This window comes from Perca fluviatilis, chromosome 14, assembly GCF_010015445.1.
Source record: "Perca fluviatilis chromosome 14, GENO_Pfluv_1.0, whole genome shotgun sequence".
NCBI lineage: Eukaryota > Metazoa > Chordata > Actinopteri > Perciformes > Percidae > Perca > Perca fluviatilis.
The window spans coordinates 23,095,379-23,108,936 of record NC_053125.1 but is presented as its reverse complement, the minus strand read 5'-3'; the positions used below and the strand labels follow the sequence as shown (position 1 = coordinate 23,108,936).

Below are 13,558 nucleotides of genomic sequence, written 5' to 3'. Positions count from 1 at the left end.
GCACCTGCTATTCCCACACAGTTACCATACAAGTTACCAAATTGTCACATTTCAAGCACTTTCACCTGTTTTGCACCACTAATGATCCAAAATCTTGTTTCTATTTTTTACCTTTTTAATAATTGAATTTCCTCTCTCACAGAAAACGAAAATGATCATATGATCATAAATGTGATCTCACAGGGGTAAATGGCAAATATGAACCATAAATGATGTATATCATTGGTAACTGATCTAAATCTGTTAAGTATTAAGGCTGTGTAACAACAATATGAACACTACACAAGGGTTACGGCTTCCAAACAGGATTTTGTTTCGATGTTCTACCTCTGTTAGGAGCACCTCGATCTCCCAATCACTGAATAGTGTTTTTTCCCCATTTTTCCGTTTCGTGATTGGTGATCAAGGGCTCCTTTCAAGGCTGGAATATTCACTGATTGATTAACATGGACAAATATGGGACGACCTTGGGAGGAGCGTGAGGCTCGTGCACGACCGCATAAGGTAACGCACGTCCCTATTTATAACGAGAAGAGTATAAATCAGAATATTGTTTTTGCGTACGAAAATTCTGACTTTTTTGCGCACGAAATCTTTCAGAATATTATCTACGCACAGTTTTATAAATGAGGCCCCAGGTATCATCTAACATAATCATTGAGTTAGCGCTTGATGCTATGACGTTTTTCTCAGCAATATTTTTTTTGTGACATTTTTTATGTGTTTTTTTCATGCTTTTTTGATGTACTATTATTTTATGGAAGTTTTACTTTTTTTTAAAGCTTTTTTCAACTTTTTCATTGGCCAAAAAAAATTGTTTAAGGGCCAGGAAAAATTTACTTTGGGCAAGTAGACTTTTTTTTTTTACTTGCCCGACAGGACAAGTGAAAAAAAAAAAATAGCGTTGAACCCTGAATAATAATCCTCAGAAAGCAGGATAGATTTATCAAGAATTGTATATTTGCAGGATGCTTTGAAGAGTTTGAAGTCTTGTTGTCTTTTTGTGTCACTGTGATACGACAGGTGGTCCTACGCTATAAGCTAAGCTTCGGCACTTGCCAAGAGAATGCCTTGTGGACCTGCGGCAGTGGGAATTGTGGGAATGAGAGTTCTTTAGTGCTAAACATTGTGGACCAGGAGAGCAGCGGAGAGTGGTGTCAGAGAGAGGGAATCATGACTCGCCAGGTTCCTAGCAACGCTCCGTTTCAGCTGGTGTGAGTGCACCATGACAATGCAAAAACACAAACAACATTAAAATTCACAGTTACCTCATAGAGGGCCAAAAATTTACATTTTTAAATAGTCACTCAAAAGGTGAAAACTTAAAACCACCTCCAAAATGTTCCTAAGTCCTAAGTCCCTACAGTCCAACACAACACCTGGCCAGGTGCATTGAACAAATCAACGAATGGATGTGCCAGAATTTCCTAAAATTAAATGAAGATAAAACAGAGGTGATCATTTTTGGACCAAAAAACGAACGATTAAAAGTCAATGCTCATCTTCAATCAACAATGTTAAAAACAACAGACAAAACAAGAAATCTTGGCATAATTATGGACTCTGACCTGAATTTTAACAGCCACATTAGGTCAGTAACAAAATCTGCCTATTATCATCTTAAAAATATAGCAAGGGTAAAAGGACTTATGTGCCAACAGGATTTAGAAAAACTTATCCATGCTTTTATTTTCAGTAGACTTGACTACTGCAACGGTGTCTTTACAGGTATTCATAAAAGTCTATTAAATAGCTGCAGCTGATTCAGTACGCTGCTGCACGAGTCCTTACCAACACCAAAAAAATAGATCACATCACTCCAGTTCTGAAGTCCTTACACTGGCTTCCTGTGCATCAAAGAATAGATTTCAAAATACTCATGTTAGTTTATAAGTCACTTAACGGTTTAGGACCAATTTACCTTTCGAATCTGCAACTACACTATGAGCCGTTGAGATCCTTGAGATCATCAGGGACGGGTCTGCTCGCCATACCCAGTGTCGGAACAAAAAAGGGGGAAGCTGCGTTCAGCTTCTATGGTCCCTACATTTGGAACAAACTACCGCTAAACTGTAGGTCGGCACCTAATCTCAGCTCTTTTAAATCAAGGCTGAAGACCTTTCTTTTTAACACTGCCTTTTCTGAATTCATTTTTGTATTTAAATTTTAAATTTTATTTTTTTTATTCATTCATTTTTTTATAACTGTTTCTTCATCTGTTACCAATTTGTATGATATTTTTAATTGTGTCTTTATGTCTTGTGTAAAGCACTTTGAATCGTATTGCTGCTGAATTGTGCTATACAAATAAAATTGCCTTGCCTTGCCTTACACTGTAAAAATTTATCAGGGTGGTTCTACTTAAAAAATTTAAAGTTCAACTGCTGCCTTAAAGTATGTGAGTAAAGCCAACATTAAGAATAGTGTTGTTTCAACCCACAAAGTTAGATTATAGAATATGTTTAACTAATGATCATTTATTGTTTGAACTTGATACTGTGATTTAAAACAATTATCAATACTACATTGGTCCACTCAAGGAAACTTGCTTCCTCGTCAAACAAAAAATACAATTGTATGCTATTTCAACTCCGCGAAGGTAAGTTAGGAGAAGATGTTTAATTAATAATAATTTATTGTTAGAACTTGATACTGTAAGTTAAAACAACCATCTATCTTACATTGTATATTCAAGGAAACTTGCTTCTTTTTGTTAAACAAACAATACAATTTTACATTTAATTTCAACTAACTGTATTCATACCAATTGTCTTTTCAAGTTAGGTGTACTCATGTTTTTTAAGGCAGCAATTGAACTTATACTTTCAACTTAAGCAGACTAATGTTTTTACTAAAAGATCACACACTGTAATAAATTTCATGGTAGTTTAACTTGGAAATGAAAGTTCACCTTCAGCCTTGAAAATCGAAGTTCACTCAACTTGAAGACTGCTTTTGTTTCAACTTAGAAATTAAAGTTAATGAGGGTGGTGTAACTACAGTGTTCTGGTTTTGTTAAAGTTGTTATTTTAGTTGATTTAACTTTTAAATACTTAGTTTAACTTCATACTTTAAGTTAAAACAAATGAATTACTTTCTTTAATAATGCAAGAAACCTTCCTTGCCTAGTATAACAGACATACTTTTCTGCTTTATTACAACTCACGGTTTAAAGTTATAATAACATAACCACATTTGTAGTGGAGATAGTGTGGGTGCTTGGTTACAGCCGGGGCCCCCATGCAAAATAGGGGTCCCTCTAAAGCCTCTGATCGTGCGTCACTTGGGCTAGTGAAGTGTCACACCGCAGATTATTAGCTGAAGGAAGCCTATTACTGCTCAAAGTCTAATGCTACAATACTCCAGCTCTTCTTATCAAACAAACAATCACTTAACTCATGGTTACAAATGTAAAACCAGCACAACAATGACAATTACCAGGCAACAAAACACTACATTCAAGCACACGCTTTAAAAACAAAAACAAAACAAAAAAAATCAAACTTTTTCAGCAAAAAAAATATCAACACAATTCTATTTAACCGTCTTGCATCATGGGAATTGACCAGCCAATGAACCAATTGCACCTGACTGCAGTATGTAGATTGGGGTGGGGCTAAATGGTGGGTGGAGCTGTTTGACTTTTGAAAAGTACTTTTCAAGTACATTTCAATATGAGAAGAGTGAAATGCCAAATTCACAATTCACAAGCCTTTGACAGGTACTCCCTCCTCCCACTAGTGCTTTGTTGTTTGCCACAACACTTGTTATATTTTAGTAGAAATTTGCATAGGCTACATCACTTATCTGCGGTGTATAATCAATTTATTCTGTCCATGCTTTAACTATGCTGTGAAGACAGGTTATTTTAAAATCGAAAGGCAACCATTTTTTGTTGCAACACACACTTTTTTTTTCAACTGATAACTTACATACCCAAGTTCAATCAACACATACATATCTGATAAAAAATTTAAATAGTGGACCCAATGAATAAATGCAAGTTTAACTTTCAAAAACTCATAAAGTTGAGTTCAAAATCCAAAACTTGTATAAGCGTGTTCAGTTAAAAATAAGAAATAAGTGGACATAACTAAATGGGTCTGTACTTTTTTACAACAAAGTTGATTGAATTGCTCTGGTGGCTTAATGAAATAATATATATTTATTAACACACTTTGTATTAGGAGTTAAAGATTCAGTATGTACATTTTATAAAAATACCTATTTATTTATTTTAACCATCTGAGGACTAAGGGCATTTTCACATATCTTCTTAAATGTACCTTTTGAAGGTATTTGTAGATACATGATCGCCATGTGTTTCATATGAAAATGTTAGGAACAAACCCAAATTTTTTTCTAGAGCAATGTCTAAGGAGATAATTTGCAGCTAAAGTTGGAAGGTTGATGTTGGCTTTTTGAAAATCCTCAGATCTCTTTTGAAAACAAACCTTAACTTATGATGTGTTGTATTAATTGTTTCAGTGCTTGAAATGACACTCCGGTTATGTGTAGCACAGCTCAAAAACAGACTCTTTCATGAACAGTTTGGACGGGAATTACTGGATAGATAACATACAAAACATCTATCGGTGGAGTGCTTTGACTCTGGTGGAACTAAGGAACCGGTCAGACATCGGCAGACCCAACACATCACCCCAGACCACCATCCTGCCAGATCTGAGGTTAGCCTCCTCACCATTTCTGTGTCTTTAGTAAGATATTATACACTTTGTGTATTTAAAACCATTCCATGTGTCACAACACATTTAAAAGAAAACCATCAGACTCTGTGTGAATTATTTTATTGTTATCTAAAATGTATTTTGTTTCCCTTGATTTAAAATTATGCCCAGAATTGTAAATTGTTTTTTTTTAAATGTATCCAATTTCAACACAATGACACTAATCTGAAATTTGACATTTAAAAGGTGCAATATGTAACACTAACAGCTAGCGTTTCAAATAGTTACTGCAGTCCAAAATCAAAATACCGGAGTCGTCTGCCCCCGGCCCCTCCATCCAGACTCGAAGTTCACGGAGGTTGCCATGTTCAGAACGGAGCATCCAATAATGTTGCTAGACGCTAGTGTCACATAGCCGTCCCTAGTGGCCGTGATAAATTAGCCTAAAGCTTAATGCTTACCTGTTTAGGAGGAAATTAAGCCAACTCTGCATCCTTTTGGGCTCTAAGCTGTCTCCATCTTTCAAATACATCTCCAATATTTACCCAGGGTTTGTTACGTCTCTGGTCACGCAACTGTTTAGAAACACTGAGTTTTTTTTTATTTGGGTAAAATCTATCTCCGTTGATTTCATTTGTTTGTTTGCTGCTTTCACAGCTGAGGTGTGCTGGGTTTACGTTTTTAAAGGTACATCTGGCAGCCCGGCCCGGCTGTCAGAATGGGAAGTTGATAACAACACACAGACCAAAACACAAACAGACATTCCGTCACAGAACGGCAATTTCAAAAGGAGAAATTACTGGCATTAGCATTGTTGTCAGAAAACATAGTAGTTCAGCTGAGCATGTTTCCTTATTATCTGGTGACATATGTTGGTCATGTTTGGATTTAATACAGTAAAAATATTACATATTGCACCTTTAATACATCTTTGTCTAGGCAAAACTGATCCAGCAGCAGCTTGGCTACCTGGCTTGTGATTTATATGGTAATTAATGCAAGGTTGCACAATGTTTCTCTCTGTCAGAGTTCCTTCAAACTGTCGGAGAGATTTCAGCCTGTTGGCATTTGACCCTGACGGAGACGAGGTTAGATGCAGATCTGGGGTCGTAACAATAGTAAGTAGCCAAAGTCCACAGACACTGATGCTTGAAGATAACACCATTAAGCTTTGACCAGCGTGACAAAAAATAAAACAAATTAAGAAAACAAGCAAAGAAACCTGATCATGATGTAGACTGGAGCATTTTTAACTGGGTTAAAGAAAATGAACATAGTTCATTATTTCTATTTATTTCTATTCTGGGTCTAGTCTTTTTCTCACTTTACTGTACATATTTCATCAGGTAACATAATGCAAAGACATATGTCCTATCACTGTTATGCGGATGACAACCAGACTTATTACACACATTATTGACATGGCAATGCTTTGTTTCAATATTGTTTTTTCATTCATCTGTTCTATTATTATTATTATTATTATAAAATACCCTTATAGGCAACATTTTATTATGCATTATGCATTTCATTACTTTCATTTTGACCTCATGTCTCTTTCTGTCTCTTCCAGTCCTCTTGTATTCTGTCATTCATCCCAGCACCTAACAGTTTTGAAGGTGCGTTCGTCATACAGCTGGTGATGGAGGACTTTCCCAGGCAGAATATCACCCTGACTCAAACCAACGGGTTGCAGACGATCATAACTCCCAATGAATCTATCAGCGAAATACCTGTCCAGTTTGCTTTCAGACGTAAGATTTTTAGTTTTGGCAGGCTACACTCTTTTTGCTGCACATAATTTAGAAATAATCTCAGTGGTTGATCTTCAGTAAGTGGATCATTATTATAAGGGCCATTGCAACTGGTAATACTGTAACAATAAATTGTGTAATACCTTATACTATGATACCGTGAAATCGTGATATATTCTGATATGATTATCACACTGTGAAAATTTCATACTGTTACAAAAAAAAGTCAAAGTTGTTAAGAGTTGTATAAACACAAACAAAGAATCATACTTAGTGTGAACAAAATAGTCTATATGTGACATTTTTTTAAATGTAATGGTTCCAGCTCTGTGAGCAGCAAGCAAGTTTGTTCCAATCACAGACTGATCTCATGAATTGGCGTATGTATGAAACGCCAATTTGTATTCCGTTTTTGCGTGTTATCAAGACGCATAATCGCATTTTTGCGTGTATATCAACGCAAATCGGCCGCCATTGACCTACATTGCGAGTCAATTTCCGCTGTAGCGAGTAGTATAAAGGAACGGGGGATTGGGTAAGGAGGTAGGTTAGGGTAGCGGATGGGTAAAACACAGGACTTTTGCCTGGGAGAGCTGGGTTCGCGCCCAGCGTGTGGCGTTTTTTTGGCCATTTTTTGCCGTTTTTCAACCCAACCCAATGTTTCTTTCCTAAACCCAACCATTTGTTGTTGTCCTAAGCGTGTTTTTGTCGTTATTTTCCATGTTTTTGTCACTGTTTTGTTACTAAAGCCTTTCCCTGTGTTCTTTTCCTAAACCCAACCATTTTTGTTTTTTTTCTTAACAGGCGTGTGACGTTGTTCTCGCGATAGTACGTCGCATTCTCGCGATAACGCGCAACGTGGCGAGGCCACGTGGTGGGTATGTTTACATCAGCTGTATACAGCGCGTATCATACACGTGGATAGCTGAAAATGCGTACAATAACACGCCATTTGGCTTTATGAAAGTGGCGTATATATTTACGCAAAGTCATGATGCCATGTTGCCAATCAATATAGTAGATTTTTCACAGAAGGAAAACATTGACCTGCTGGTTGCACTATAGGAAAAGTCGTGGGGTCACTCATTTATTAGGATTTACATTAGGGTTCATTCTCTGGGTCCCATGAATGTCTGGACATCATTTTGTGCCAATCAAACAGAGATTGCAGAAATATTCTAATCTGGTGATGGACCGGTGGATGGACAAACCGACTAGCATTGCCATCCTTAGAAAACGTTCTGCTTTTCTTTATTGTTCCAGTGGACCCTGTGGTACCATCTTGCACAGAGGGACTCTATCTGCCCAAATTCCTGCCTCCAACCTCAGCCAACAGAGCTCAGCTTTACACCTCTGTCAATCAGACCCTGGAAATCAACATCAGTGCAGAGGCAAATGTCTCCACGTAAGTCAAACAAAAAACTAATTTAAAAGAACTTACATATCAAAATACAAACCGGTAACTGATGCAGAATGTTCTCTGGTTAGATAAGAAAACTTATTTTTCACATTAGCCACACAAACAAAAAGGTTTTCATGCCAAGGTTTTCACGTGCACAAGGAATGTGATCTGTTGTGTAACTCCAACTCTGATGAACAAGACAGGTTTGGCAAGAGTGTAACAAGTGCAACAGAACTGACTCCATAGTGCTGTTATGATATATGATATGATATATGCAGTGGGTTAAACATGCAGTACACATTCAAAGCCAAAAGAAAGAAAGAAGAACATGAAATACATCCTATAGTACATTGTGTATAAGGACCCTGTTGTTTCAGTAGTAGTTCAAGCTCAGAGTTTTAAAGGCTAATAATAATAATAATAACCATAGACTGTAAAAATAAGGTTAGACCACTTTATTGAAACAGCAGATGTGACTCACCAAAAATCTGCCAGCCGTGACTGGCATGAAGGAAACATTTTTTTTTAAAGAGAGCTGAGTCAGATGCCATGTGAGAATTTCAATTGCATTTCAATAATATCGTCACAGAAAACTTCATTTGTGGGTGGGCTAATTTTGTAAATTATTGATCTTCTTATTAAATTGTTTTAAAGAATAACTGAGCTGCTGTTCAGCGGGCCACACAACATAGTCCAGACTACATCAGGAACAGGACAGTACACCCTGAGATGGACGCCATCTGAACAAGAAGATGGAGAAAGCCACCCGATATGCTTTGTTGTCCAGGCAGTTTCCAAGTCAGTCACTTGTCCCATGAACCTTACCTTAGAGAATGTGGAATGTCATCCGTTGAATCAATTGCTTGAAGTTTTACTTTTTTCTCTACGCTCATTCACTTTCTTGCACAGAATTAAAAGAGAAGACTGATGCCACTCTTGTCTGTCTCAACAATTAACATTAACATATATCTTGTACGATTGATTCGTAAAAAAAGCAAAGTCTATAGACTGAGTAGTAGTTTTTCAGGGGGTTAGGTGCAGATGATTTATTGACTGTTTCCTGATGTGAAGTGTGACTCTAGGCTGTTAATTCATATTTAACTGACATATAGCCTTGTATATTGGTGCTATATATCTTTTAATCTAATTATTGGCAATAAAAAAAGCAAATTAGAATATTTACCAAAATGGTGAAATATTCCTTAAGACATAGGAGAGCTTGAGCAAGAAATACATTTTGTCTTGAAAGATCTAAAAAAATATTTGTGAGATCATTTTGTAAATAAGCTACTGGATTGATTTATCTCAACAGTTCCACCAAGTATCAGTCTGAGCTTCGATGTGTCATTGTCAGTGTTGGAAACGGTGAGTTGAACCGTTCCTTGTTTTTGTAAATGTTTTAAATTGCATTGCCTATTTCCTGGATTGATAACGTTCATGTGTCATCTACATTCTATCTCTGTATTCACTTCTGTTTACACACCCAACAGCAACCATTCTTCCAACTACTACACCAGTAGTAACAACCAACATCACTATACCAACCCCACAAAACACAACCAATACAATCACTACGCCAACTACAACAACCCCACAAACAACAACCACAGATCCCCCAACGACTACCCCACTGACCACATCAAACATCACTTTGCCAACTCCAACTTTAACCCCACAAACTACAGCCACCATTCCTGCATCAGCTACCCCAATAACATCAATCATCACTACGCCAACTACAGCAAGTCCACCACCAGTTCCTACACCTGAAAACACAACAGGTGTACCCAACATCTCAAACCAATGTGAGTATGACAAATGTTGATGTTTTACACTCTAATCATAATCTCTTTATGGACATACTCTATACATAGCTAAGTGACGGAGCTAAGTGAGAACAATGGAATTTGAATTGCCTAAACATAGAAGACCTTGTTTTAGTCGAGTCCGTTTTACTCAGTTTGAGCACCCTTCTTGCCTGTGTTGTAATGTTGAATCACTGTGTTTCTAGTTGTTGTTATTTTGAGAGTGAAGCTTTCCTCTTCATCTCCACTGTCTGAAGACTACCTCACGAGTATCATCACACAACAGGTCAGACTCTTCTTATTTTATCAGATATCAAAGCATGTCAAAGCTTTAGATAACTGCAGCTGCTGGGGTTAGTTGCAGGTTTAAAGGAGACCTATTATATACAGTTTTCAAAGTTCATACTTGTATTTTGTGTTTCTACTAGAACATGTTGACTTTTTAAGCCCCACTGCAGATTAAACCCAGTATGCTCTGATTGGTCAGCATTTCCGCAATCTCCGAGTCTCCCCATCTGTGTTCTGCTGTTGCTGCCTCTGTACAGTAACGTTACAGTCTGTGGAGACTGACTGCAACAGAGTATACATCAGGACGTTGTATCGTGAACCAATAAAGGCGTCTGAACTAAATACAACAACCAGACATTTTCCGGCAGGAATATGATCCAAAATTAACATCAGCAGCCAAGATTACAGCTTTCCCTGGCGTTAGCATGTACTATTTAGTGAGCAGTGGATTGTAATGGAATATAGCAGCACCTTCTACCATTAACAATTGCAAATTGCAGGCTTTTAAACCAAATACTACACAACAGGATATGCTCCAGCAGGAATGTGACCGGAAATTGGGGAGAAATTCATATCAGTAGCCAAGACTTCAGCGTTCCCTGGCATTAACATGTAGCTACAGTATGTAAAGTAAACACTGCAGCCTGCCTGCATGGAACACATAACCATTTATAGACAACCAGCTCGGTATGACATGATACGGAGCTGAGAGTAGAAAAAACTGATGTAACCAGAGCGTTCAGAACAGTGGTAAATCCGAGGTTTTGGCTCACAGGAATTACTTTTAAAGATGATTTTTCATTATTTAAAGCTTTGGCAACGTTAAATATGAGCATCCAACATTGTAACAGAAAATACAGAAAAGCATAATAGGTCTTCTTAATTGTATGTTAGTGGCGCTACGGAATTTGTAATAAATACAAGAAAAAACAAGGTTAGATGCAAATGTGTCAGCTGTAAGTCAGCTACACAACTGATGATTCAGAAGTATATACAATATTACAAAGCTCCCTTTACACAGAACATCATATCTGATGGTTGTCATGATCATATCTCAGCGTCACATTCTTTTTCTTTTCCAGATCAGAGATGAACTGGTGAGACATGGACTGCCTTTAAATGTGATTGTAGGCCTTCTGAGTATTGTGCAACAGTAATTTACAACCTCAGCGACCCCTGTTGGTTCAACGTGAACATTTATTGACCCTGGAGAGAAATGTATTCAGTTGCCTGTCAAATTCAAAACGTTTGAAGTAGCATGTGGTGTAATGATCAGCTTTTATGCATAAATACAATGGATGCATACCAAGAACGTAAATATTTGATTGTTTTGAATGTATAAGGTTCCTGTTGTGGTGTGTTTTAAAATGTTTTTGTCCAATGTGAACTTTCATAACTTCATAATTATCTTTATAATAAGGATTGTTAGATATCAATATCATTAAAATATATACTAACATGCTATACACAGACATATGTAAAACTATATCTACATATAAAAGTGTCCTCAATACAAAAACAGGAGAGCATTTTTTTTTATAAATGCATGATTAAAAAAAGAAATAAAAAATATAACATACCAGCAACAGATACACAATTACAACTTAGGTGGTAACACAACAAATAAGTAAGTAAATCAAACCAAAATATGCACAACACATAAACCATGATATGAATGTCTGTTAATCTGGGATAATAATAATTCCCTAGCATAAGTAAAAAACATATCCTGACAAAAGGTATATTAAATTTGGCAGACGAACCCCTTAAAGTACTCATAATCTTTCTACTTTAACAAATTGATAAATGTCCATAATTCATGAGAAAATTGTAAAAACAATTATTGGAGAGTGGTTTGCATTGTGGTTGCAAACAACAACTTCATTCTCAGAATTACAACATTTATTCACTGTCATAAGTTATAGAACCAAATTGTCTGTTTCAAAGTTTTACAGTCATCATTTGTTGCCAAGAGAGACACATCAAACATACCGTACAGACGTCACCACTGAGTCAAAACCATCTGTCTGATTAACCTCAGTGATTGTGCATATTCAATTAAGCTCTTTGTAAAGAACTGGTCCATCAGCTCGTTGTGGTCTTCACACAAGAGGCGGGATGACATAAAGTGGTGATGTCTGACAATGGATCCCTGAGGCTTGTTTCAACAGTGGTTTTGTTGTAGTGACGTACAGCCACTGCCTAAGCTGGTTTTGGATCTGAAAGAATTATGTGACTGATTACAACTGACATTTGATATTTATGGCATTATTTTGACTCTATATGATTATGTTGGAGCCAACAGAAAGGTAAAAGTGGTCTGTACTTAAAATGAGAGCTAGCAAAATATAATTATAGATGGTTTAGTCTAAGTCTAATAAACAGCCCTGCAATAAATCATACCTAAATGAAGGTTATAATGTTGAGTTTTTAATTCATAGGGTTCATTTTTTGGAGGCTGTAGTTTGTAGTGCTGTTGAATTGTGTTTTACTGTGAGGTGTTTCACTGCAAAACTGAAACAGAATAATTGTTCTAAACTGGCATTACACACTTACTTCTGTTATTAACTGACATTAATTCAAAAGCAATTATAAAAATGGTTCCTAGAGGACAGATGTCAAATAAAAAATAATCTAAATGTATATTTTTTGTTATTATGGTCGGTATGATTGCATCTTCCAGAAATATGCTAAGGCATTAGGAGAAGAAAATGGGTAGATGCAGTGGTATTTTATGAGTCTACGTTGGTAGATTAAAAGGTAAAATCTGGGATGTGCTTGTGGCCTTTTTGGATTAAAAATCAACAAAGTGCCTGTTTAGATTGTATTCATGTCTGAGAATTTCATGTATGGGATAGGTTTATCTTTTTTCCTTCGTATTCATTGTTGACAGGTTTATCACATGTAGTCGTCCCTTTAATATTCGTCCCTTTAGATTTACATTTATACGTGTTCCTAATTTTTAGCCATTCATCTATTTGTTTTTACCCCGTGTGGAATAAATACTAAAAATGCAGTTGTTAACCATGTACCAAGACTTTTCTTGAAAATAAATTTAAAATGTGAATGTAAAACAAAAACCATAAAGAAATTTAAAATGAGTGAAAATGCGTAAAATGTAATTAATCTATACTGGGGCATAAATAGAGGAGACATGGAACACAACACACGCTTTTGATCTTCTTTTCTACGTATCTCATGCTGAAAACTTTGATTCCCTTAATATTTAAATATGTTACAACAGTTTGCGGAGATCTCAGGATATAAAATTAAACCTGCATAAAATTTGTTGCCATTAAATTTGGACAGTTCGACACTCGAGAATATAAGGTTACCTTTTAACAAATAACTTTGGACAGCTTCACTTACCTTTACAGTAACAAAGACTTTTACAGACCTCTTTAAGCAAAATTTTTCAAAAAAAATAAAAACATAAACCAAGCAGGATTTGGCTAATTGGTCTCCTCCCACTTAGAGTTAACACAGTTAAAGGGTAACTACAATTTGTTTTCAACCTGGACCCTATTTTCCTATGTTTTGTGTGTTAATGACTGATAGGAACAACAGTCTTTGAAATTGGTCCAGTATTAAGCGTGAACACTGTAACCGGCAGCCACAGAC

At 36.4% G+C, this 13,558-nt stretch overlaps 1 protein-coding gene across 1 annotated transcript in view; it reads left to right on the top strand.

Moving 5' to 3' along the window:
- The window catches only part of LOC120573305 (mucin-2-like), a 12,629-nt gene extending 1,305 nt beyond the window's left edge, over nucleotides 1-11,324 (top strand). Inside the window, exons 2-11 of the mRNA XM_039822965.1 lie at nucleotides 1,024-1,214; nucleotides 4,551-4,688; nucleotides 5,716-5,806; nucleotides 6,262-6,442; nucleotides 7,706-7,847; nucleotides 8,499-8,642; nucleotides 9,157-9,203; nucleotides 9,335-9,649; nucleotides 9,856-9,935; nucleotides 11,020-11,324. Of these exons, the coding sequence (XP_039678899.1) occupies nucleotides 1,024-1,214; nucleotides 4,551-4,688; nucleotides 5,716-5,806; nucleotides 6,262-6,442; nucleotides 7,706-7,847; nucleotides 8,499-8,642; nucleotides 9,157-9,203; nucleotides 9,335-9,649; nucleotides 9,856-9,935; nucleotides 11,020-11,094 (1,404 nt within the window). The 3' untranslated portion in view covers nucleotides 11,095-11,324. The remainder of the gene's footprint in view (nucleotides 1-1,023; nucleotides 1,215-4,550; nucleotides 4,689-5,715; nucleotides 5,807-6,261; nucleotides 6,443-7,705; nucleotides 7,848-8,498; nucleotides 8,643-9,156; nucleotides 9,204-9,334; nucleotides 9,650-9,855; nucleotides 9,936-11,019) is intronic.
- Nucleotides 11,325-13,558: the final 2,234 nt, after the last annotated feature.